The sequence below is a fragment of the Tachyglossus aculeatus genome, chromosome 3, assembly GCF_015852505.1.
Source record: "Tachyglossus aculeatus isolate mTacAcu1 chromosome 3, mTacAcu1.pri, whole genome shotgun sequence".
Lineage (NCBI taxonomy): Eukaryota > Metazoa > Chordata > Mammalia > Monotremata > Tachyglossidae > Tachyglossus > Tachyglossus aculeatus.
In genome coordinates, this window is record NC_052068.1 from 37675729 (window position 1) to 37703418 (window position 27690).

General features: G+C 45.0%; 1 protein-coding gene across 3 annotated transcripts in view; it reads right to left on the reverse strand.

Annotated features, from left to right (window-relative positions):
• Positions 1-3619: 3619 nt before the first annotated feature.
• The window catches only part of FAS (Fas cell surface death receptor), a 71132-nt gene continuing 47061 nt past the window's right edge, over positions 3620-27690 (reverse strand). For 2 of the 3 annotated variants that reach the window (XM_038743990.1, XM_038743988.1), the window contains exons 6-8: positions 25341-25390; positions 23455-23479; positions 21071-21922 (exon numbers count right to left, since the gene is read on the reverse strand). In XM_038743990.1, the coding sequence (XP_038599918.1) occupies positions 21600-21922; positions 23455-23479; positions 25341-25390 (398 nt within the window). In that variant the 3' untranslated portion in view covers positions 21071-21599. Of the gene's footprint in view, positions 3652-21070; positions 21923-23454; positions 23480-25340; positions 25391-27690 lie in introns of those variants that run through there. The other variant, XM_038743989.1, reaches the window with a different exon arrangement.

Sequence of the window (27690 nt, forward strand, 5' to 3'; positions counted from 1 at the left end):
ATATCTATTCTACTTATTTTATTTTGTTAATATGTTTGGTTTTGTTGTCTGTCTCCCCCTTCTAGACTGTGAGCCCGCTGTTGGGTAGGGACCGTCTCTATATGTTGCCAACTTGTACTTCCCAAGAGCCTAGTACAGTGCTCTGCACACAGTAAGTGCTCAATAAATACGATTGAATGAATGAATGAATAAACCTGAGAAGATTTTTGCATAACCCCAGTGACACCTGTCTACATGTTTTGTTTTGTTGTCTGTCTCCCCCTTCTAGACTGTGAGCCCGTTGTTGGGTAGGGACCATCTCTATACGTTGCCAACTTGTACTTCCCAGGCACTTAGTACATTGCTCTGCACACAGTAAGCACTCAATAAATATGATTGAATAAATGAAAGAATGAATGTGCACATAAATGCATTCTTTGCTATGCTACTTTGTGTGACATGTGTAAGGCCTGCTACTGTTTTGCAAACTGTCTTCTGAATATTTCAAAAATGTTCCGTTCTTAGACAATATCAACGTTGGGAATGCATATTTCCTCCTCCCCACTTCCTCCACCCCCTGGTACATCTCCTTATATCCTGAAGAAAGGCTCTAGATGCTCCTAAATGTTGTCCTGTCTAAACCGGACAGTCCCTGTTCGAGGAAACAATGTAATCAGTCACTGAGAGTCCTGCATTCATTCCCTGATTCATAATTAGTGGCCTTTACCCCAAACTGCACTTCTGCAAAGTAGTTCGGAAAATGTCTGGAAAAGATATTCAAGTTTCTTAGTGTAAACACTGCCTTCTTCCAATGGTCCCATCTGGGCTACTTAGGAGTGAATATGGGCTTATTTTGGCGTCCAATTGAAAAAGGGTACTGCATTTGTTGCACCTGCGGAATGGGCTGGACAATATTTATCCTATCGATGACTTTCAGAGAAGTCACTGCCCAAGCTGAATCATCATAAAGAAAAACCAGTACAGAGTAGGGAAGTAGGAGTAGCCACGTGTGGTGGGCAAAGTCTAGCAAGCCTGTTGGATTGGGGCAATCCCTACAGCCTTTAGCCCTACCCTACTTCTCTTTGAGTCCCAGTTTTTCTCTTTCTAATCATCCTAAGGAACATTCACTGAGTCAGCAACACATCCACAAACACAGACAAAAGAGAGTGAAACAGAGATGAAGTGGATGTGTTCCATTTGGCAGCACAGACACTCTTCTAAGCGCTAAAATAATCAGACTGGATTTCTAGACTGTGAGCCTGTTGTTGGGTAGGGACCGTCTCTATATGTTGCTAACTTGTACTGCCCAAGCGCTTAGTACAGTGCTCTGCACACAGTAAGCGCTCAATAAATGCGAATGAATGAATTTAGTCCATGTCCCATATGTCTGTTGCTATCCTTTCCAGGTGATGGTGCTGATTAGATTTCGACTTTGGTGATAGTCTTGTTTGGGTTCAACCCTGATCTTTGGAGCCTTGACAGATCTCTCAACTAGCTGGGGTTTCTAATCCCAAATCTTCCTCTATCAATTATATTTATTGAGTGCTTAATGTGCGCAGAGCACTGTACTAAACCAGTGGGATAGTCCACAATAACGGGTTTCCCACAGTGAGCTTGCAAACTAGAGGGGAGAAAGACATTAATATAGATAAATAAATTAGGGATATGTCCATAATGCTGTGGGGCTGAGGGAGGGGTGAATAAAGGGAGCAGATCCAAGTGCAAGGGTGATGCTGAAGGGAGTGGGAGAAGAGGAAATGAGGGCCTAGTCAGGGAAGGCCTCTTGGAGGAGATGTACTTTCAGTAAGACTACCATGACTTACTGAAGTGGGAAGGAGTGGGAAGTAGAGGCGGATGATATTAGAGTTCGAAGGAAGGGAAAGAGAGGGATGGGGCAAGTGGAATGGTGTGAAAGTAGCATTAGGGAGCAAGAAATAAGCTGACTCTTACCCTTCCCATTGAGTTGGAGGAGTGGATGAAGATGAGCCCCCCACCCTCCTATAGGGAAGAAGCAGTATGGCAGAGTGGATCGAGTGGATGACCACTCAGAAGGTCATAGGTTCTAATCCCTGCCTTGTGACCTTGGGCCTGTCATTTCAATTCTCTGTGCCTCCGTTACCTCATCCATAAAATGGGGATTGAGACCGTGAGCCCCATATGGGACAGGGACTGTTTTCCAACCTGATTGACTTGTATCCACCCCAGTGCTTAGTACAGTGCCTGGCACATAGTAAGCACTTAACAAATACCACGACTATTATTTTTATTTTATTAGTGTCACCTGGGAAGAGCCAGGTTTGATAGCTTTGATAACTTCCTTTGATGGCTCTTAGTACAGGATGGTTACTTTTAATCCTAGTTTGGGTTTCTACAGTTAAACTACCCCGATTTGGAGCTCATAAAGCAAAGTAACCCATACTCCATAGTAAAACTTAGCTGCTACTAAATACATTCTCAAGATCTTCCCTGATTCAGTTTGAATGAATAAATACATTGAGTTTCTCCGTTCTCCCATTGTCATCCCGGAGTGCATCTTCCAAACAAAATCACAAAATGGCCCCATCAATCCTCTAGCCAGCGTTTTTTTTTTTCTTGGTACATTTTAAAAATATTTAATTATTTATTTGTTGCCCTTGGAAGGTCCTCCACAAACTGAAATATCATCTTCCAGCCTAATTTCTTGTTCGTGTGGCCTTTCTCTTGAGTGGTTAATTTTTTAAAGGATTTTAATTTTTTATGCCAGTTGAATAACTTTTACTTTTTAATTTAACATCTTGACCATCTGATTTTTTTTTCCCAATGTTCTGTGGCTGCATTTGGTCTGAGCTATTAACTTTCTTTTAGTTTTCTTCTTCTGGAGACTCATTTCATCTTTTTCCTCACTGAGGTTTGCATTTTTCACAGTTCCCCCTTTCTAAAGTGGTATATCCAAATTCTAGGGCTGTCTGTTACTTCCTATTCCTCTCTCCCAGAAAGTTTAATCATGTGATCCCTATGGTTAAGCAACTCTTCCATCCAGTCCTCAGTTTTAATTATTAAATGGGTTAGCAGCTAGTGAAAATCTTTCTATAATTGAAATATGTTTCTTTGTAGAGGTCTTGGTTTCTAGGTTCTTCTGGAAAATAGTCATTTATCCCTTCAAAAAAAAAAAAAACCTTCCCTCTACTTCTGGCTCTGAGGAGTTAGTTGGTCAGTTTATGTGAAAATATTTGAAATCTCCCATTGTTTTACTACCTTAATTTTCACAGCTTCCCTGTTCTTATTCAGTGTTCATTGCGCATTTTCCCTGTCAATCAGTCAATTGATCGATAGTATTTATTGAGAACTTGTTATGTTCAGAGAACTGTACTAAGCCCTTGGGGGAGTACAATAGCAGAAGCCATAAGGAGCTTACAGTCTAGTTGCGGGGAAAATCATATAATTTTTACCTTCAGATAATTCTCGCCAGTTAAAGCTGTTTATGTTGTCCTTCGCCAGCAGTCACAGCCCCTATCTGCCCATCTCTGTTCTTCTTAGAGAGTTGGTAGTCAGCAGCATTGTATCCTACTGGTTTTCTTCATCTCCATAAAATCTCAGAAATGGCAATTATATCAAGATTCTCACTAGTTGTCAAGACTGCCCATTCTTCAATTTCATTTTTCAGGTATTTTGTATTTCAGCAGACGCTTGTTTCTACCAATAAAAAAAAAATGATACGGATGGAGAGAGTAATAATCTCTTCATGATTCATTCGAGACTCCTCTTCCAACTTTCCTGACAAGGAAGATCTGGGGGAGCCATGGTGGCCGGGGGTTGGCCGCAGGGAACAGTTTGGGCCCACAGTCTGGTTATCCTCTCAGAGAGAAGCAGCATGGCCTAGTGGAAAGAGCACGGGCTTGGGATGTAGAGGACCTGGGTTCTAATCTGCGGCCCACCACCTGCTCTCTGTGTGACCTTGGTCAAGTCACTTAACTTCCCTGTGCCTTGGTTTTCTCATCTGTAAAATGGGGATTCTATACCTGTTCTCCCTCCTGCTTAGACTGTAATTCCTATACAGGACAGAGACTGCGTCCATCTTGATTGTATTGTATCTACTCTGGAATTTGGCAACAAAGTGCTTAATAAATAACACAATTGTTAGAAAGAGTGAAGGGAGGGGAAGTGATTTTGGGGAAGGCAAGGAGAAAATCAAGTCTGGGTGACTTCCCTTCATTTCAAGGGAAGTCAGAGCCCAAAACAGGATTGCACCTTGACTGGACTCAGCCCGATTCTGAAACTGCTCTGACTCTTCTGCCAGGAAATGGGGCTGGAGACTCAATCTTCAGCTGCCTTTACCTCTAGGAATTTACTGAGGCCTTACTCTGTGCAGAACACTGTGCTAAGTGCTGTGAATCAATCAATGATATTTATTGAGCACTTAATGATAATAATAATAATAATAGTATTTATGTGCTTACTATGCGCCGAGCACTGTACTAAGTACTGGGACAGATACGAGATAATCAGGTCCCACATGGGACTCACTGTCTAAGAAGGAGGGAAAGCAGGTATAGAATCCCCAATTTACAGATGAGGAAATTGAGGCCCAGGGAAGTGAAGTGACTTGTCCAAGGTCATACGGCAGGTGAGTAGCAGGGCAGGGATTAGAATCCAGGTCCTCTGATTCCCAGGCCCACGCTCCTTCAGTTAGGTCATGGTGCAGAGCACTGTACTAAGTGCTTGGGCGAGTACAATGCAGCAGGGGTTGGTAGACGTGTTCCCAGCTCATGGTGACCTTACAGTTTAGAGGGAAGAGTACGATAGAGTTAGTAGATAAGAGCCCTGAAGGAATTTATAATTTAGCCAGAGACACACATTAAAGTAAATTACCGGTTGGGGAAAGAACAGAATTTAAACCTAGGTACATAACTGCCGTGGGAATCACCAAGTATTTAAGTGATGCAGAAGTACTGAATAATGATTGTGGTATTTATTAAGCACTCGCTATGTGTCAAGCACTGTACTAAGCATTGGTGGTAAGAAGGAAAATATGGTGGGGAGATGAGAGATTAATCAAGGAAGACCTCCTGGAGAGGGATGTGATTTCAGAGGGTTTTGAAGATGGAGAGAGCAACGGTCTGCCAGTTGTGGAGGGGGAAGGACTTTCAGGAAGGAGGCAGGGTGGGAGAGAGATGAGAATGAGACACAGTGAACAGTTTGGTTTGAGAGGAGTGAAGTGGGTGAGCTGGAATGTAGTAGAAGAGGAGGGAGGATGAAAAAGGGGAGAGGGCCGATCGGCCGCATTAAAGCCAGTGGTCAGGAGTTTCTCCTTGCTGCAGAGTAGAATAGGCAGCCAACAGAGATGTTTGAGGTGAGGGAGGATGTGTGCAAAATAATGCTGTAGAAAAATGATCATGGAAGTTTGGCCTGGAGGGGAAAGCCTGGAGCTGTGCACTTGAACAGAGGAGAAGAGCTCAAGTCCCCTTCTCCCTCCAGCTCTAAAAACTGTTCTAACTGTCAGGAGGGGACTGGAGAGGCTCGCTTCCAGAAACCTGCCAATATCCATCTGTTCACCGGGAAGCAGCCAGCTCTTCTATTGAAAATTCCCTGGAGAGCAACCCAGAAGGAGGAGGGGAGTGCTTTCTCCACCGTTTTTTCATGGAATAGGATGGAGGCAAGTGAGGTGAAAGAGATGGCCCAGCCACCAGCCACGACCCACGAATGACCAGTCACCAGCCCCCAGCCCCAGTTATCAGCAAGTACTCAGCAGCTAGCAGCCAGCACCCACAACCTGCAGCTAAGGAACCATATCTGCTGCACCTCCGTCCCTCCTAGATCTAAACTGTTGCTCTGGGCCTTGGCCCCGTGGTTTTGTAAGGAGGGTGTGACCAGCCCTAAGAGTGGCATTCCACAATATCGACCCCCAGCAAACCCGTTCGTTTGTCCTGGGGAAGGGAGATAGCGGAAGAAGGAGTGTTGGGATTAGCTGACTCATGAGACTGGATCAAATCCTGAAAGACCCAGTTGAAATATCTCCCCCTCTAGATTGTAAGCTTGTTGTGGACAGGGAATGTATCAGTTTATTGTTATATTGTACTCACCTAAACTCTCAGTACAGTGCTCTGCACACAGTAAGCACTCAATAATAATAATAATGGTATTTGTTAAGTGCTTACTATGTGCAAAGCACTGTTCTAAGCACTGTGGTAGATACAGGCTAATCAAGTTGTCCCACGTGGGACTCACAGTCTTAATCCTCATTTTCCAGATGAGGTAATTGAGACACAGAGAAGTGAAGTGACTTGCCCAAGGTCACATAGCAGACAAGTGGTGGAGCCGGGATTACAACCCACAACCTCTGACTCCCAAGCCTATGCTCTTTCCACTAAGTCACTCTTCTTCTCTACGTCAGTAAATACATATATCAATAAATACGACTGACTGAGAAGGAATCTTTGCTTTCTCTACTGTGAGCTTAGCAGTGTAAGCAGAATCAGGACTGCCCTTGTGGGCCTAGAGGACACCTCTCACTCTCTCCTCGCCACTCACTTGCCTGTTCCTGAGATCTACAGCAAGTTGCTTAACTTTTTTCAACCGTTTCCTCACCCACGAAATGGGCATTAAATACCTGTTCTCCCTCCCTCAAGCTGTGAGCTCCATTTAGGACAGAGACGGTGTCTGTTTCGATTGTAGTCAATCAATCAGTATTTATTGAGCGCTTACTATGTGCAGAGCACTAAGCAATTGGGAGGGTACTTTTCATTCATTCATTCAGTCGTATTTATTGAGCACTTACTGTGTGCAGAGCACTGTACTAAGCGCTTGGGAAGTACAAGTTGGTGACATATAGAGACGGTCCCTACCCAACAGTGGGCTCGCAGTCTAGAAGGGTACAATACAATTGTTTTGTACAGAATTAGCAGACATGTTCCCTGCCCATACAAGCCTTCGGTCTAGAGTGGGAGGCAGACATTAATATGGATAGGTAATTTATAGTATATAACTTAAAGATATGTACATGTTTTGTTTTGTTATCTGTCTCCCCCTTCTAGACTGTGAGCCCATTGTTGGGTAGGGACCGTCTCTATATGTTGCCAACTTGTACTTCCCAAGCACATAGTACAGTGCTCAGCACACAGTAAGCGCTCAATAAATATGATTGAATGAATGAAGTGCAACGAACGTCAAGTGTCCAAAGGTCACAGATGGAAGTTCATAGACAATGCAGAAGGGAGAGCTACTGAAAGCTCACCTCTTCCAGGAGGCCTTCCCAGATTGAGCCCCCTTTTTCCTCTGCTCCTCCTGCCCTCCCCATGGCCCTTATTCACTTCTTCTGCTCTACCTCACCCCCCACCCCACAGCACTTAGGTGTATATTTACATATTTATTATTCTATTTCAGCTGTGTGACTTTGGACAAGTCAATTAACTTCTCTGTGCCTCAGTTACATCTGTAAAATGGGGATTAAAATTGTGAACCCCGCCGTGGGACAACCTGATCACCTTGTAACCTCCCCAGTGCTTAGAACAGTGCTTTGCACATAGTAGCAGCAGAAGCAGCATGAGGAGCAGCGTGGCTCAGTGGAAAGAGCCCGGGCTTTGGAGTCAGAGGTCAGGGGTTCAAATCCTGGCTCTGCCAACTGTCAGCTGTGTGACTTTGGGCAAGTCACTTCACTTCTCTGTGCCTCAATTACCTCATCTGTAAAATAGGAGGCCTTCCCAGACTGAGCCCCCTCCTTCCTCTCCCACCATCCCCCTCTCCATTCCCCCCTTCTTACCTCCTTCCCTTCCCCACAGCACCTGTATATATGTTTGTACATATTTTTTACTCTATTTATTTATTTTACTTATACATATCTATTCTATTTATTTTATTTTGTTAATATGTTTGGTTTTGTTCTCTGTCTCCCCCTTCTAGACTGTGAGCCCACTGTTGGGTAAGGAGTGTCTCTATATGTTGCCAATTTGTACTTCCCAAGTGCTTAGTACAGTGTTCTGCACACAGTAGGCTCTTAATAAATATGATTGATTGATTGATTGATTGATTGATTGATTGGAGATGAAGACTTTGAGCCCCCCGTGGGGCAACCCGATCACCTTGTAACCTCCCCAGTGCTTAGAACAGTGCTTTGCACATAGTAAGCGCTTAATAAATGCCATTATTATTATTATATAGTAAGCACTTAATAAATGCCATTATTATTATTATTATTATTTATTTTATTAATGATGTGTATATATCTACAATTCTATTTATTTATTTTGATACTATTGATGCCTGTCTACTTGTTTTGTTTTATTGTCTGCCTCTCCCTTCTAGAGCGTGAGCCTATTGTTGGGTAGGGATTATCTCTATCTGTTGCCAAACTGTACTTTCCAAGCGCTTAATACAGTGCTCTGCCCACAGTAACCGCTCAATAAATATGATTGAATGAATGAATGAGAGTGAGCCGGGGAAAAGAGGGCTTGACTGGGGAAGGCCTCTTGGAGGAGATGTGACCTTAGTAATTCTCTGAAGGTGGAGAGAACCTATTTCCACAAGAATTGTGTCTGCCTCAGCATTTAGCATGATGCTTGGCACATAGTGAGCCCCATTTGGGAGAGGGACTGACCCCAATCTGTTGCCTGAGTTCTGGAGCAGGGCTGAATCTTGAAGAATGAGAAGCAGCGTGGCTCAGTGGAAAGAGCCCAGGCTTTGGAGTCAGACGTCATGGGTTCAAATCCCGACTCTGCCACTTGTCAGCTGGGTGACTTTGGGCAAATCACTTAACTTCTCTGTGCCTCAGTTACCTCATCTGTCAAATGGGGATGAAGACTGTGAGCCCCCCGTGGGACAACCTGATCACCTTGTAACCTCCCCAGCGCTTAGAACAGTGCTGTGCACATAGTAAGCGCTTAACAAATGTCATTATTATTGTTATTATAAGAATAAAGTGATTTATGAAATATCAAGCTGCTGTTGGAGTCCTTTTTTATTTCTTGGTTTTTACTGCCACCGTCTGGCTATTTCCCCAGTGCTCTGGCCAAGTGTTTTGTAACAGAGAATTGGTACAGTGGATCATCATCAATCGTATTTATTGAGCGCTTACTGTGTGCAGAGCACTGTACTAAGCGCTTGGGAAGTACAAATTGGCAACATATAGAGACAGTCCCTACCCAACAGTGGGCTCACAGTCTAAAAGATGAGACTCATCAGTGGATGAGAGTAGGGTGGGCACTTTTGGCACCGGGAAATAACATAAAAGGAGATACCATGTGACATCACACAAGCTACACGTGATGACATCATAAGTGCTCTGGCCAAGTGTTTTGTAACAGAGAACTGGTTCAGTGGATGAGAGTAGGATGGGCGCTTTTGGCACCGGGAAATAGCATAATAGGAGATACCATGTGACATCACACAAGCTACACTTGATGACATCATAAGTGCCACTCTGCAAAACTACTATAATTTGGCATCAGTTTCTCAGGGGAACCCGTGAATCTATCAATGGCATTTATTGAACCCTTTTTATGTGCGGAGCTCCGTACTCAGTGCTTGGAAAAGTACAATGCAATAGAGTCGGTAGACATGATTCTTTCCCTCAAGGAGTTTACAATCTAGTTGGAGAGAGAGGTGTTAAAATAAATTGCAGATCAGGGAAGCAGCAGAGCTTAAGGCTATAAGTGTTGTGAGAGCTGGGGAGAGGGGTATAAAAGCCTGTCTACTTGTTTTGTTTGGTTGCCTTCTAGACTGCGAGCCCGTTGTTGGGCAGGGACCGTCTCTATATGTTGCCGATTTCTACTTCCCAAGCGCTTAGCACAGTGCTCTGCACACAGTAAGCGCTCAAGATATATTATTGAATGAATGAATGAATAAATGCAATTGAATGAATAAATGAAAAGGGCTTAGGGGTACAGATGCAAGTGTGTAGGTGATTCAGAAGGGAGGGAGAATAGGGTAGGGAGATGAGTTTAATCAGAGAAGGCTTCTTGGAGGAGAAATCATATTATTAGGGCTTTAAAGATAAGAAGAGTTGTGGTCTGTCAAATTTGATGTGGAAGGGAGTTCCACGCCAGAGGGAAGATGTGTGAGGAAGATGTGTATATATCTATAATTCTATTTATTGAATTAGATTGAGGTACAGAAAGTAGATTGGTGCTAGAGGAGCGAAGTATAAGAGGTGGGTTGTAGTGGGAGAGGAGAAGATTAGGCAGGAAGGGGAGAGCTGATTGAGTGTATTAAATCCAGCGGTAAGGAGTTTCTGTTTGAGGCGGAGATGGATGGGCAACTGTTGGAGATTTTTGAGGAGAGGGGAGATGTGTGCAGAATGCTTTTTTTTAAAAAAATGATCCAGACAGCCAAGTGAGGTACAGATTGGGGTGGAGAGAAGCTGGAGGCAGGGATGTCAGTGAGGAGGCTGATAACGTTAGTCAAGGAGAGACGTGATAAATGCTTGAATCAGCATGGTAGCTGTTTGGATGGAGAGGAAGGGGTGGATTCTAGAAATGCGGTAGAATATGGTGTGACGGTTATAATAATAATAATGATGGCATTTATTAAGCGCTTAGTATGTGCAAAGCACTGTTCTAAGTGCTGGGGAGGTTACAAGGTGATCAGGTTGTCCCTCGGGGGGCTCACAGTCTTCATCCCCATTTTACAGATGAGGGAACTGAGGCCCAGAGAAGTTGTGACTTGCCCAAAGTCACACAGCTGACAATTGGCGGAGCGGGGATTTGAACCCATGACCTCTGACTCCCAAGCCAGAGCTCTTTCCACTGAGCCACGTGAACGGACAGGATTTGGTGGCAGACCAAATTTGTGGGTCGAATGAGAGAGATGAGTCAAGGATAATGCCAAGGTTATGGGTTTGTGAAATGGGGAGGGTGGAGCGCTTCCCGAAGCGTTTCCCCACGACACCTGTATATATGTATATATGTTTGTACATATTTGTTACTCTATTTATTTATTTTACTTGTACATATCTATTCTATTTATTTTATTTTGTTAGTATGTTTGCTTTTGTTCTCTGTCTCCCCCTTTTAGACTGTGAGCCCACTGTTGGGTAGGGACTGTCTCTATATGTTGCCAACTTGTACTTCCCAAGCGCTTAGTACAGTGCTCTGCACACAGTAAGCGCTCAATAAATATGATTGATGATGATGATGATGATGAGGGGTTGTCTACAGTGATAGGAAAGTTTTGAGTGGGAAGGTGAGGAGTTCCATTTGGGATATATTAAGTTGGAGGTGTTGGTGGAACAGCCAAGTAGAGATGTCCTGAATAGTAATGGCATTTATTAAGCACTTACTATGTGCAAAGCACTGTTCTAAGCAACGGCAGAAGGAAATGTAGGACTGCAGAGGAGAGGGGTCATGGGTGGAGAAGAGCCCGCTGTTGGTTAGGGACCGTCTCTATATGTTGCCAACTTGTACTTCCCAAGCGCTTAGTACAGTGCTCTGCACACAGTAAGTGTTCAATAAATAGGATTGAATGAATGAATGAATGAGAAGTAGATTTGGGAATCATCTGCAGAGAGATGGTAGTTGAAGCTGAGGGAAGCAATTCATTCATGCACTCAATCACATTTATTGAATGCTTACTGTGTGCAGACCACTGTACGGAGCGCTTGGGAGAGGGCAAAATAACAATAAACAGACACATTCCCTGCCCACAGTGAGTTTACAGTCCAGAGCTCCACCCTCTCCAACCAGCCTTTCCTAATGATTAATTTACCAACATTCTGAGCTTTACCGACACAATGATTTCCCCTAAAATTAACGCATCTATTTATAGCATCCTCAGCACTCGTATATATATGCATATTCAAGTAAATCAAGCATTCAATTTATTTATTCTGATTGCATGTCTTGCAAATACACGCTGAGAAGCAGCGTGGCTCAGTGGAAAGAGCCCGGGCTTTGGAGTCAGATGTCATGGGTTCAAATCCCGGTTCCACCACTTGTCAGCTGTGTGACTTCGGGCAAGTCACTTCACTTCTCTGGGCCTCAGTTCCCTCATCTGTACAATGGGGATGAAGACTGTGAGCCCCCCGTGGGACAACCTGATCACTTTGTAACCTCCCCAGCACTTAGAACAGTGCTTTGCACATAGTAAGTGCTTAATAAATGCTATCATTATTATTACTTTAATATCTGTCTTTCCCCATTAGATTGTCAGTCTCTTGTGGTGAGGAGATAATAATAATAATAATAATGGTATTTGTTAAGTGCTTACTATGTGCAAAGCACTGTCTTAAGCACTGGGGAGGTTACAGGCTGATCAGGTTGTCCCACGGGGGGCTCACAGTCTTCATCCCCATTTTACAGGTGAGGGAACTGAGGCACAGAGAAGTTAAGTGACTTGCCCAAAGTCACACAGCTGACAAGTGGCGGAGCTGGAATTTGAACCCATGACCTCTGACTCCAAAGCCCAGGCTCTTTCCACTGAGCCACGCTGCTTCTCATGTATCTTGTCCATTTGCTGTAATTCCCTGATCACTTAAAACAGCATGGCCTAGTGGAAAGAGCATGGGCCTTGGAGTCAGAGGACCTGGGTTCTAATCCTAACCACTTGTCTGCTGTGTGACCTTGGACAAGTCACTGAAGTTTTCTGTGCCTCAGTTCCCTAATCTGTAAAGTGGGGATTAAATCCCATCCTTCCTACTTAGACTATGAGCTCAGGTGGGACAGTGAGTGATGATAATGATGATGATGGCATTCATCAAGCACTTACTATGTGCAAAGCACTGTTCTAAGCACTGGGGAGGTTACAAGGTGATCAGGTTGTCCCACAGGGGGCTAATAGTCTTAATCCCCATTTTACAGATGAGGGAACTGAGGCCCAGAGAAGTGAAGGGACTTGCCCAAAGTCACACAGCTGACAATTGGCGGAGCCGGGATATGAACCCATGACCTCTGACTCCAAAGCCTGTGCTCTTTCCACTGAGCCACACTGCTTCTCTAATCTGAATCTAATCAGATTGAGTGTGTTCAATCTGATGATCTTGTATCTACCCCAGCACTTACTATAATGCTTGGCACATAGTAAGCATGTAACAAAAATAACAATAATGCTGATTATGATAATAATATAGTGCATTGTACCCAGAGGGTGCTCACTATATAGCAGTCAGTCAGTCAGTCAGTCAGTTGATCCATCAATCACATTTATTGAGCACTTACTGTGTGAAGGGCACTGTCCTGTAGGGAAGCAGCATGGCATAGTGGATAGAGCAGGGGCCTAAGTGTCAGAAGGTCACAGGTTCTAATCCCAGCTCTGCCACATGTCTGCTGTGTGACCTTGGACGAGTCACTTCCCTTCTCTAGGCCTCAGTTACCTCATCTGGAAAATGGGGATTAAGACTGTGAGCCCATGTCGGACAAGGACTGTGTCCAACCCGATTTGCTTGTATCTGCCCCAGGGCTTGGTATAGTGCCTGCCACAGGTAAGCGCTTAACAAATACCATCATCATTATCATTATTATTACTACGCACTTGGGAGAGTACAATACAACAATAAGCAGACACGTTCCCTGCCCTCAACGAGCTTACAGTCTAGAGGACTGCACTAGCACTGCAGTGTGAAAGGTTCAGGGCAGTGCAGAAGCTCTCAAGGGCTAGACAGTGCTAGTGAAAACCACCAGAGGAGATACCTGAATGAATGAATCGATCAATGCTATTTATTGAGTGCCTACTTAAGCGCTTAGTACAGCGCTCTGCACACAGTAAGTACTCAATAACTACAATTGAAAGAATGAAATGCAGAAGCTGGACAGTGAAGAAACAGAATACAAAGAGCGCCGATTCTTTGGAAATGAGGTGTCAGAGAAGGGTTTTGCGAATACCACGGATGGCCTGAAAAACTAGCAAATGGGTTTTGGAGAAAATTAAACCGATGTAATCTTTGGAAGGCCAAATGAACCATTTTAGATTAGCATATTTTGGACACATCATCAGGAGGACTAATTCTCTGGAGGAGATGCTAATGCTAGGAAACGTTCTAGGAAAATGTGGAAGAGGCAGACCAGCAGCTAGATGGATTAAAACCCTAACAACGGTAACTGAATAACTGTTAGCGAGATGAAGGTTTATGGCAGAAGATAGGATGTTACGGAGAAAATAAGTCCATAAAGTCGCTGTGAATCGGAAATGACTCGACAGTATTTTGTATATGCACTGTGTGGACAGCACTGTACTAAGCCCAGAGTTGGGAGACACAATTCCCTGCCCACAACGAGTTGACAGTATAGAGGAAATGAAGAGTCTGGAAATGACTACTTTGGGAAGCCCTAATGACTGAAAAATCACCCTCCTGAGATCCAAAAGGAACAACGAGAGGGGACCCTAGGGGTGAAGTATTGATAACTGGAAAGAGCTTAAAAACACCCTTGAAAGAAAGAGAGACTAAATGTAGTTCAAAATGGTCTCTACAGAAATTCCATTTAAGTAATAATAATAATAATTGCGATATTTTAAGATACTGAAGGAGGCTGATCTGGGGCTGCGTTGGGGCTGGGGCAAGCAGAATATACTTTTCGTAGAGTCGGGGAAAACCAACACTTCTTGTTGCCCTGGCTGGAATGACTCAACCTTTTAGGTTGCTGAGTGGTTATTATTGCAGAACCCATTTGGGGAATTCCCGGGCACACCACACATCTCCTCACCTTTCATTTCACGACTCTCAATTCAGGAAGTATAATGTCTTCTTGGAAAAGTCCCTAGAGTTTAGGGAACAGGTGAGGAGAGGGTAATATGCTGGTATTTTTTTTTTTTTTTGGTGAACACGTGCGTGAGCGTGTTTGTGTGTACGCGTATGTGTGTGGTGGGAGAGAGGTATGGGGATTATGTATGAACTTTTGACAATGGCAACCCTAAAAATCTCAGACCCCCCCCCCCCCCCCCCCCCCCCATTTTATTGTGATCTTCTTTAGCCATACTGTGCAATTAAGGGTTAAAGGAGCCCTCTCTATGCTGAAAGGATTACCACCGGCCACAACTGGGAAACTTTCTATATCCGTCTCTTGAATGTTCTTGATGCTCTTCGATTGGAACCAGGCTACAAGAAATTTCCTTCCCATTTTACAGATGGGTCAAGCTGAGGTTAAGATCCAGGCCTGTGGCTCCCTGTCTATTGACTGCTCATGATGCTCTTCAATTCGAACCAGGCTACAAGAAGTTTCCTTCCCATTTTACAGAAGAGTCAAGCTGAGGCTAAGATCCATACCTGTGGCTCCCCACACCTCAGGCCTGTTCCATCCTTGTAAACCAAGGCAGACACATTTCCCTGCCCCTTAGAAACCATGCTGCTGCTGGTTTCTTTTGCTTCTCGTGCTTCTCTTGTTATTCCATTGCCTCAGGAGATGCTTTTCTGCTGGGATGACTCAAGCCCGTGGGTGAAGTCGACAGGGCACCCAAAGCCCTTGTGGCTTGAAGTCGGGCCTCCCTCACTGTGTCTGCAGGTTTTGGAGCAACTTCTGGGATGGAGGGTTTATGGCTGCTGCTGCCACTAGTGGGTGGGAGCCTCCTGCAAACCAGAAATAGTACAGTGCTTCAAGCGCTTAGTATAGTGCTTAGAACACAGTCAGTGCTCAATAAATAGGATTGAATGAAATAGGATTAAAAGTCCCTCAGGAAAGTGGCCAGGGTCCACAAGGGTGGCCTTTGAGGACTTTCATCCCTCCAAAGTGGACAAAAAGATTGGAAAGTGTGAATCCCATCACCCTGGAGCCTTGGGGTAAAGACGGTGATGCCAACTCCGTGTGGACTGCAAGTTTCTTGTGGAGAGGGAACACTTCTATCAACTCTATTGTACTGTGCTCTCCCAAGCGTTTAATACATTCATTCATTCATTCAATCATATTTATTGAGCGCTTACTGTGTGCAGAGCACTGTACTAAGCACTTGGGAAGTACAAGTCAGCAACATATAGAGGCGGTCCCTACCCAACAACGGGCTCACAGTCTGTGCCGTGCACATAGAAAGCGCTCAAGAAATAGCATTGACAACCTACTAACCAAGCAAAAACTCTTCACTCTCGGCTTCAAGGCTGTCCATCACCTCACCCCCTCTTACCTCACCTCCCTTCTCTCCTTCTCCAGCCCAGCCTGCACCCTCTGCTCCTCTGCCGCTAACCTCCTCACTGGGCCTCGTTCTCGCCTGTCCCGCGGTCGACCCCCGGCCCACGTCCTCCCCCTGGCTTGGAATGCCCTCCTTCCGCACATCCGCCAAGCTAGCTCTCTTCCTCCCTTCAAAGCCCTACTGAGAGCTCACCTCCTCCAGGAGGCCTTCCCAGGCTGGGCCCCCTCCTTCCTCTCCCTCTCCTCCCCCTCCCCACGGCACCTGTATATATGTTTGTACAGATTTATTACTCTATTTTGCTCGTACATATTTACTATTCTATTTATTTTGTTAATGATGTGCATACAGCTTTAATTCTATTTGTTCTGACGATTTTGACACCTGCCTACAAGTTTTGTTCTGTTGTCTGTCTCCCCCTTCTAGATTGTGAGCCCGTTGTTGGGTAGGGACCGTCTCTATATGTTGCCGACTTGTACTTCCCAAGCGCTTAGTGCAGTGCTCTGCACACAGTAAGCGCTCAATAAATACGATTGAGTGAATGAATGAATGAATGAATTGATTGAGGCCTGCTGGTCCCCTTCATCTCCCCCTTCTAGACTGTGAGCTCACTGTTGGGTAGGGACTGTCTCTATATGTTGCCAACCTGTACTTCCCAAGTGCTTAGTACAGTGCTCTGCACACAGTAAGCGCTCAATAAATACGATTGATTGATTGATTAATTCAGGCCATTCTAGGTTATGATAGCTGGATATTAGAGTTGTTTTGGGGGTGAGGGGACAGAGATTCTAAGAAATCTCTAAGCCCAGTCAGCATTCATTTTTCTTCACTACCTCACCATGAGGTACCGCAACAACCACACAAATGCGCACACATGCAAACACACACAAACACATACACAGTCCACAGCCTCTCTGCCCTAACGTTGCAGCAGATGGAGCTAATACCTCAGGGAGATGGGAAAGAGAGCCCTAGACAGGCTGGAAATCTGGGATCAGCCCATCTCCAACCTAGTACTGACTGCAGCAAAGCAGATTCAGTGCATCCAAACCGGCAATAGAGAGACGCTTCCTCGCGGTCGAACCGAGGCCTGTGGCACAGTGGAATCAGAATGCCAGGATAATAACAATAATGACGGTATTTGTTAAGCGCTTACTATGTGCAAAGCACTGTTCTAAGCGCTGGGGAGGTTACAAGGTGATCAGGTTGTCCCACGGGGGGCTGTTTTAATCCCCATTTTACAGATGAGGGAACTGAGGCCCAGAGAAGTTGAGTGACTTGCCCAAAGTCACATAGCTGACAGTTGGCAGAGCTGAGATTTGAACCCACGACCTGACTCAAAACCTAAGCTCTTTCCACTGAGCCACACAGTGCTGGAGTTGCCTTTCACCTACTAAATGCCCACTTGTCATGTATTAGGTTGGATTGACATGGATTTAGGGGAAATCTCCATACAAAACCAGGAAAAGGTCCAGCCAGTTTAAAATTCTGCTTTTTCAGTCTGGGAGAGGAGAGAAAGCCACCTCTCCTCCTGCAACTCTCCCTCCTCGCTCCACTGTTCCCCCCACGCCCCCACCCTGATCCTCCCATCCACCAGCTCCCTGCATGTTTCCGGAACAGGGGAACTAGATGCAAGAGAAGCAGCGTGGCTCAGTAGGAAAGATCACAGGCTCTGGAGTCAGAAGTCATGGGTTCAAATCCCGGCTCTGCCAATTGTCAGCTGTGTGACTTTGGGCAAGTCACTTCACTTCTCTATGCCTCAGTTCCCTCATCTGTAAAATGGGGATTAAGACTGTGAGCCCCACGAGGGACAACCTGATCACCTTGTAACCACCCCAGCGCTTAGAACAATGCTTTGCACGTAGCAAGCGCTTAATAAATGCCATCATTATTATTATTATTAAGAGGGCCACGTCAGGAAATCGCAGAAAGTAGTTTGCCGTAGCTGTTGCTTCTGGCAGAGGTGGGTGGGTCACGGCGAGGGCTTTAGCCTTTGGTGTATCTGAGCTGATACATCTGTAGATGTTTATATCTCTGGTTTTTCTAATTGTATTTGGCAAGGGCTCACTATGTGCCAAGCACTGTACTGAACACTGGGGTGGATACAAGCTAATCACGTTGGAGCTCCTGTCAGGGGTTCAGGCTTCATCCCCATTTTACAGGTGAGGCAGGCGAGGCGCAGAGAAGTTTGGTGCCTTGCCCAAGGTCACACAGCAAAGTGGCAGTGCAGGATTAGAACCCAAGTCCTCTGGTTCCTAGGCCTGAACTAAGCACTTGTCTGACTCTTTCCACTAGGCTATGCCGCTCTGGGTGTGCATACATGACTCTGCCCCATTTCCCCCCATTCAATCTCATGCCTGCCCTCTCTTCCCGTTTTTTTTTTAACGGCATTTATTAAGCGCTTACTATGTGCAGAGCACTGTTCTAAGCGCTGCTTTTCTCAGCCGCTCCCTGTCTCTATAACTCCTGTGTGTCTGTCTCTTTTCCTGTTCCTGTGGGACAGCGAGACATCTTTCACTTGTTGCCCTGTAGTCGCTGGAAACCAGGCCTACCAAGGTTAAACTAAAAGTGTTTTCCTGCACAGGCTCCATTGGTCTTCCTCCAGCTTCTAATAATGATTAACAACCATAATAATAATAATATTGGTACTTGTTGAATGCTTACTGTGTGCCAAGCACTGTTCTAAGTACTGGGGTAGATTTAAGTTAATCAGGTTGGACACAGTCCCTGTCCCACATGGGGCTCACACTCTTAATCCCCATTTTGCAGATAATAATGGTATTTGTTAAGCGCTTACTATGCGCAAAGCACTGGGGAGGTTACAAGGTGATCAGGTTGTCCCACGGGGGGCTCACAGTTTTAATCCCTGTTTTCCAGTTGAGGGAACTGAGGCACAGAGAAGTGACTTGCCCAAAGTCACACAGCTGACAACTGGCGGAGCGGGGATTTGAACCCATGACCTCTGACTCCAAAGCCCGGGCTCTTTCCACTGTGCTTCTGAGCCATCAAGATTAAGCTCCCTTTTCCTCTGCTCCTCCTCCCCTCCCCATCACCCCAACTCCCTCCCTCTGCTCTACCCCCATCCCTGCCCCACAGCACTTGTTTATACATACATATTTATTACTCTATTTACTTTATGTGTATATATCTACAATTCTATTTATTAATATTGATGCTATTGATGCCTGTTTACTTCTTTTGATGTCTGTCTCCCCCTTTCTAGACTGTGAGCCCGTTGTTAGGTAGGGATTGTCTCTGTTGCTGAATTGTACTTTCCAAGCGCTTAGTACAGTGCTTTGCACAAAGTAAGCACTCCATAAATACTGTTGAATGAATTAAAGGGCCTTCTGGGGCCTACAAGTCCCAAGACTCTGGCCCTCTGGCCATGGGAGCCCCTCGCCAGTGGGAATGCACTGTGCTCTGGTGGCTTTGAAGTCGGAGGTCATGGGTTCAAATCCCTGCTCCGCCAATTGTCAGCTGTGTGACTTTGGGCAAGTCACTTCACTTCTCTGTGCCTCAGGTCCCTCTTCTGTAAAATGGGGATGAAGACCGTGAGTCCCCCCGTGGGACAACCTGATCACCTTGTAACCTCCCCAGCACTTAGAACAGTGCTTTGCACATAGTAAGCACTTAAGTGCCATCATTATTATTACTGGGAAGGGTTTGAATGTGGTGTGCTCCCGTCAGGGGCCCCGAGGTCCAAATACTGGTGGTGATTGTATTCACTAAGTGCTTACTCTGTGCAGAGCGCTATACTAAACTTTGGGAACAAGTCCACGGGTGGGCATTAGACAGGGTCCCTGGGTTTATAACCTACGAATGCAGGGGGGAAGGAGGGGAATGGTGATAGGCATATAAAGAGCGATGAAACACCTTTAAAACAGCATAAAAGGCAACATAAACATATAAAATCAAAACAAAGAGTAGCAGGATACTGTGGATAGAGGAGCAGACTTTCAGGCTCCTCACGACTTAGAGTCCAGTCACAGCCGGAGCCGTGGTAACCTGGAGTAGCAGCTGCCGTAGCCTTTCCCATTTTTGGTGAAGGATGAGCACTGAGCCTACTTTGACCTTCTTTATTTTATTTTATGGTGTTCTTTAAGCACTTACTATGTGCCAGCCACTGTACTAAGCACTGGGGTGCGCACAAGCTAATCAGGTTGGCCCACAGTCCCTGTCCCACATAGGGCTCGCTCACAATCTTAACCCCCATTTTGCAGATGAGGTAACCAAGGCCCAGGGAAGTGAAAAGACTTGCCCAAGGTCACACAGCAGACGTGGTGGAGCTGGGATTAGAACCCAGGTCCCCTTGACTCCCAGGATTGTGCTCTATCCATTGGGCCACGCTGCTTCTCCTGATCTTTCCCACTGGGATGGAATCACTGCTCTAATGGACTCCACCCTGTCCTGACAATCAAGCTTCTAAGGGCTAACCATTTCTAAAATACAAAAAATCTTCAAGAGAGGATGCATCCTTCCACTCTATATTTAGACCTGAGAGAGTTCAAATTGAGGTTTGGGGGAGACTTTTGAGGCACAGCTTCCAGGAGGTGATCTCCAAGACCTTCTTGTACATATTTACTGTTCTATTTATTTTATTTTGTTACTATGTTTGGTTTTGTTCTCTGTCTCCCCCTTCTAGACTGTGAGCCCCCTGTTGGGTAGGGACTGTCTCTATATGTTGCCAACTTGGACTTCCCAAGCGCTTAGTACAGTGCTCTGCACACAGTAAGCGCTCAATAAATATGATTGAATGAATGAATATTTACTATTCTATTTATTTTATTTTGTTACTATGTTTTGTTTGGTTGTCTGTCTCCCCCTTCTAGATTGTGAGCCCCCTGTTGGGTAGGGACTGTCTCTATATGTTGCCAACTTGGACTTCCCAAGCGCTTAGTACAGTGCTCTGCACACAGTAAGCGCTCAATAAATATGATTGAATGAATGAATATTTACTATTCTATTTATTTTATTTTGTTAATATGGCTTGTTTTGTTGTCTGTCTCCCCCTTCTAGACTGTGAGCCCGCTGTTGGGTAGGGACCGTCTCTATATTTTGCCAACTTGTACTTCCCAAGCGCTTAGTACAGTGCTCTGCACACAGTAAGTACTCAATAAATACGACTGAATGAATGAACGTACCCTGCAGCTCCTGAATCGGTTGGAGGCTCTTTTCATGTAAACGTGAGGTCCCCAGCAGCTTCTGTAGGGACACATTTTGGGGCTCTCTCCCCGCTAGCTCCTCCCATCCGCCCCCAGTCACCACTCTGCAAAGAAATCCCTGGCTTATAAGCGGGAATAAGCAGGAAAGACTCTGAGCTTCATTCCGGAGGGCTGGGAGAGAGGAGGGTGGATGCAGAGTGAGGAGGGGTGATTAGTGTAGGTAGGTGTTCTTCCGTCCCCTACGTTGCTTGGGTCCTGTTACTCCCTGAGTGTTGAAAGATGAGTTTAAGCCTCATCCTAGGTGAGCCCACCATTTTTCAGTTCAGACGGTGACGACTGGGTACGAAATCCCCGGCAATCTCACCGTCGGTCAACCCAGCGCAATGTTGAGTAGGCGCTTATATCGACTTCATATCTAGCAGGACCTAATGACCGCTGGTCACCTTAGGCCTCGCCTGACGTTGCCACGGAGGCGTGGGTGTTCCCGTTTTCAGCCCCCTCCACTGACTTCATAATCTCGTCCGCGACGGCGCACAGTTTGGCTTCTCTGAGGCTGGTGATGAGAGTTCTGAATGCCCCTTTCGTCCCGTGAGATTGGTACCAGCGCCGAAGCAACTGCACTTTTTGCTCTGCTGTGTCGTGCAAGTGATCGTGAAGTATCTGATCCATTATGACCGGAGTCATGTTGTTCTTCCGAACGAAGCATTTGACGTCACTTATTGTCATCCGGTCGGCAATATCAATGATATGACCGCTCAGGTCGATATCTGGAAACAGAAAAGGGGGGCCCAATAAAACCTTCATCGTTAATTCCTTTTTTTTTTTACATTACAAGCAGGCTACTGGTCTATAGATATCATTCCGTAATTTCCAAAGTCAAGGGAATCTGTCCCCCCATTTTTAGCGATAGAAACATTGGTTATTTTGAAATTATGACCAAATTATCACAATTATATTTTAAAGATCTGCAGAAGCAGAGGGGAGTTTCTCTGTACAGATCACTGGAATTCTAAAGGTTCACTCACTGCTCCTGGTATGAAAAATCTGCTGTGGAGCCCAAGACTGAGCCCTAGAATAAATCCAAGGTTGATTTTAGAATCACTTAGGCCTTGTAAAAATGATCATTGTTTTCCCCAATGGTAGAATGCATCTGCCAACTGTTATATTATATTATTCCAAGTGTTTAGTACAGTGCTCTGCAAACAGTAAGTGCTCACTGTAGTGTTTCTGGTGACAATGTATGGATCTGAAAGCTAGACAGTGAAAGAACAGGAGAGAAAGACCATCCACTTTTTTGAAATGTGGTGTTGGAGAAGGCTTTTGTGAATACTGTGGACTGTCCAAAAAGCCAACAAATGGGTTTTGGAGCAAATTAAGCCAATGTGACCTTTGAAGGCCAAATTACTAGACTTGGATTTGCATATTTTGGACACATCATCAGGAGGACTAATTCTCTGAAGAAGACACTAATGCTAGGAAAAGTCCAGGGAAAACATGTCCAGGTAGATAGATAGAAACCATAAGAACAATAACGGAAGAACCGTTAGGAAGGTAAGAGAGCGTGGCAGAAGACCAGACGTTCTGGAGAAAATAAAGTGCTCAATAAATACGATTGAATGAATGAATGAATAATAATAATAAGTACTTACAATGCAACTAAGTACTGGGGCATAGAAATGAGTTTATGAGATCATTCACAGTTCCTAACCCACACTATTGCCAGAATCCATCTTATTCCATTGCTATAGATGAGAAATGAGCTGTCCAGTGACAAAGCTGAACTCAAACCCATTTTTTCTGACTCCCAGAGTCCTGTGGTCTTTCATTCTTTCATTCATTCATTCAATCGTATTTATTGAGCGCTTACTGTGTGCAGAGCACTGTACTAAGCACTTGGGAAGTACAAGTTGGCAGCATATAGAGACGGTCCCTACCAAACAGTGGGCTCACAGTCTAGAAGAAAGCCACAAGGCCACAAACTTCTTCGCAAGATCTGTGGAACCTTTCCAAGTTCTTTCAATCTAGACCTCCCTCTCAGACTCTTACTGGTTTCTATCTAGACCGCCCTCCCTCTCACATTCCGTCTTCAAGACACCTTCCAATTCAAGAAACGAATTCCTAGGCCCTCTGCTAGAAGCTACCCAAATCCAAGTCAACAGATAAAGCAGCAATTGGAAAAGCAGCTATTCTGTTGTTCCACAAGACCGAAGTTAAAAGAAATGAAGTACTTTCTGGAAATGGCTTTAAAACATATTACCTCTGTTTCAACTTTTTTTTTTCAACATTGATACCATCTTACCTGGATAAGGAATAGGAATCATTTCCTGAAAGAAAAAGAAAAAAGAAAACCAATAGCCACATAGTTAAATGGCCCTAAAGGTGAGATTCTTCCTTCCCTCACCTATTACTTTATAATCCCCCTCCTTTTTGTTCCTCTCACAGTCACAGGGCCATCAGCATTGAGTTTGGGGGTTCAACTAAAAACAAAGGAAAAAGTAGTGTCTACCCTGATTAGGTAAAATTTCTTCTTTGAAAATTCAGTGCCTTTTCCAGGGGCTAGGCAAATTCTCTGCAAAAAAGGGCAGTCTTCATTGGCAATGCCAAGGGTCTGACCAAACATCCAAAAGGAGGAAATAACTATTAATCAGCTTCTACAACTGAATGCTTTGGAGTCAGAGTGAAATGTGTGGGTCACTGCAAAACTGACCTGCCGGCCAGGGGCAGACCAAGGCATCAAGCAACAGGGAAAGATGGTCATGGGGGTGAGAAGGAAATCACTGAGGAGGAGTGACAAAGATACAGAGAATGGGGGTGAGGGGAACAGAAGGGAAGAGAAAGAGAGGCAAATAGGAAGAGAAACACACACACACGCACACCCAAGAATAGGGGAAGAGATGGACAAAAATGGGGAAAGGCCCCGAGGAAAGCCTACACAAAAACACAAGGAACAGAGAACCCCATGGAGAAACAGGAAGTCAAAGACATGCCACAAAACCAGGGCATGTTCCAGAAACAATGACAGCTTTGCCCACTTTGGCCCTCAGGATTCCCTAGGCCCTTCACTAATAAAGGGGCTTTTTTCCCCACTTCCAACATCTCTTGGCAAAGGGGGAAGGGAAAAGAACTTCCTGAACTTCGAGGCCAGGGTGTCCCTACATGAATATGGAAAAAGGCCCAAACTAGCTGGAAGCATTAGCCAGGGCTTAGTTGACTGCTTCTAAAGCAAAGAATGAAAGGCACGGGAATGACATGAATATGTCATATACGTGGAGTGGGTATCACCAACGTGGAGACTCGAGTGAACACAAAGGAAAGGGTGGGGGTGACATATTATTAAGCACTTACTATGTGCAAAGCACTGTTCTAAGCGCTGGGGAGGTTACAAGGTGATCAGGTTGTCCCACGGGGGGTTCACAGTCTTAATCCCCATTTTACAGATGAGGTAACTGAGGCACAGAGAAGTGAAGTGGCTTGCCCAAAGTCACACAGATGACAAGTGGCAGAGCCAGGATTTGAACCTATGACCTCTGACTCCAAAGCCCACGCTCTTTTCCATTGAGCCACGAAATGCATCCTCTGGTAGGAATGCTCAGTGAGGCAGACAAAAAGGTGCTGGGGTTCCCTAACTCTGACATACCCTTTTCCCAAGGATATTCAGCAATGGCTAGCTAGCAAACGCTCTGCAGAGCTCAATCAATCAATCAATCAATCGTATTTATTGAGCGCTTACTGTGTGCAGAGCACTGTACTAATCGCTTGGGAAGTACAAGTTGGCAACATATGGGGACGGTCCCTACCCAACAGTGGGCTGGAAGGGGGAGACAGAAAACAAAACAAAACATATTAACAAAATAAAATAGAATAGATATGTACATGCAAAATAAATAAATAGAGTAATAAACACGTACAAACATATATACATATATACAGGTGCTGTGGGGAAAGGAAGGAGGTAAGGTGTGGGGGATGGAGAGGGGAAGGAGGGGGAGCTCATTCATTCTATTCTTCTAAGTGATGCCAGAATGACAGTGTGGAGGGGTGGGGGCATGGCTAAAGGATTGGAATTCAGCAAATTAAGTCTACAGCGGTATCTAGTATCTAGGCTGAGGCTGGGAATTAGGATGGCTACCTGGCCACTGGCTAACTTTATCGGGACTAACTACAGATAGAAATCCAACCACTTACAAACTCTTTGTATTTAACAAGCTGGAATTTCTTCTTTTTTCTTCTCTTACCTGAAACATCAAAACAATCATGTCAGAAGTGACATCACAACAGCGCAAAGCATAACCAAGGGCCCCCCTCAAGGGGCATCGATTTGTTGGGAAGGTGAAAGTGAGCAGGGTAGGGAAGACTGGGTCAAGTCATTTAACCGTATTTACTGAGCACTTACTGTGTGCAGAGCACTATACTAAAGCGCTTGGGAGAAAACAGTATAATATCTTCATCAATCGTATTAAGCGCTTAGTACAGTGCTCTGCACACAGTAAGCGTTCAATAAATACGATTGATGATAATAGCAGACACATTCCCTGCCCACAGTGAGCACAAGTAGATACCCCCTGTCCTGCTACAGTTTCTGAAGTCCTCTAACTCTAACCCCTCCCCACCGCCCAACCCACTGGGGAAAAAAAAAAATCAATGGTATTTACTGAGGGCTTACTGTGTGCAGAGAATAATAATAAGATTTTGGGAGAGTACATGACAAAATTGGACTTCTCCCTACAATTAAGCCTGGAGAAAGTATTGGAACAGCCCTTTGTTGAATGCTTTGGTAACAGAAGATCACTAACAAAAGCACCAGGTATCAGAAAGACTGAGCTTCTGAATCAAAGCTAGTTTAGTCATGACAAAAAGTCTTGGGTGGCAGCCATGTGCTCCAAACTCCTCAGAAGGGTTGTATTCACTTGCATCTCCCAATTTCTCTCCTTGGATATCTTTTTTCATCTTCTATAAGCTGTCCTCTTTCCACTTTCCATGGTCACCAAACAATCAGTGGTAGTTTTTTGAGTGTTTACGAAGTGCAGAGCACAGTACTAAGTGCTTACCAATGACCCTCTCCTTGACAAATCTAGCAGATACCACTCAATCCTAATCTTCCACAACCTCTCGACTGCCTTTCGCCCTACGAACCACTCCCTCCTCCTGGTAACACTAACTTCGGTTTTACTGACATGGTTCTCTCTTGGTTCTCTCATCTTACCTCCCTGACCACTCCTTCTCAATCTCTTTCACGGCTTTCTCTGCCTCTTTAATCCTGACTGTGGGTGTCCCTCAAGGCCATGAGCTTGATCTCCTTCTATTCTCAATTCATACTCATTTTCTTGGAGAGCTCATTTGCTCTCCTTGACTTCAACTCCCCCCTCTTTGTGGAAGACTCTCAAATCTACCTCGCCAACCCTTGACCTCCCACTTCCTTTCATTCATTCAATCAATCGTATTTATTGAGTGCTTACTGTATGTACTAAGCGCTTGACAATCTTACACTTCCATCTGCCTCCAGGACATTGCTATGTGGATGTTCTGCCGGCCCTTTAAGCTCAACATGTCCAAAACTGAACTCCTCATTTCCTCAACTCAAATTCCCTCTTCCATTAACTTTAACAGTTAGTAACGCTATCATCCTCCCCATCTCTCAAGCTTGCATCCTTGCCCTTTCAATTCTTATTTTTAGTCTGTCATTAAATCCTGTCAGTTTCTTCTCCCCCTTCCTCAACCAAATGGCCACCATGCCGATCCGAGCACGAGTCATTTCCAAGCTTGATGGCCACATCAGTCTCCTTCACTGGCCACCCTACCTCCAGTATCTCCCATCTCCTCTATCGTTTTTTTTTTAAATGCCATTCTGCACATATTTCCCACCTCTCAAAATCCTCCAATCAATCAATTGTATCAATCAATCATATTTATTGAGCGCTTACTGTGTGCAGAGCACTGTACTAAGCGCTTGGGAAGTACAAGCTCCAGTGGCTGCCCACTCCTTTATACATCAGGTAGAAACTCCTGAGGTCTTTCTCTGTTAATTTCTATCCTTCCCAGGGTTTATCCCCCACAACTGCTGAAGAGCAGCATCGCCTAATAGAAAGGGCATTAGCCTGGGAGTTACAGGACCTGGGTTTAATCCCAGCTCCACCACCTGCCTGCTGTGTGACACTGGATAAGTCACTTAACTTCTCTGTGCCTCAGTTATCTCCTCTGTAAAGTAGGGATTCAATACCCGTTCTTGCTCCCACTTGGACTGTGACCCCTCTGTGGGACGGGGACTGTGTCTGACCTGGTTATCTTGTTTTCTCCCCAGAACTTAGAACAGTGCATAACACTTAGCAAATATCACTATAATAATAATAATAATGGCATTTATTAAGCACTTACTATGTGCACAGCACCGCTTTAAGCGCTGGGGAGGTTACAAGGTGATGAGGTTGTCCCACGGGGGGCTCACAGTCTTCATCCCCATTTTACAGATGAGGCAACTGAGGCCCAGAGAAGTGAAGTGACTTGCCCAAAGTCACACAGTTGACAATTGGCGGAGTCG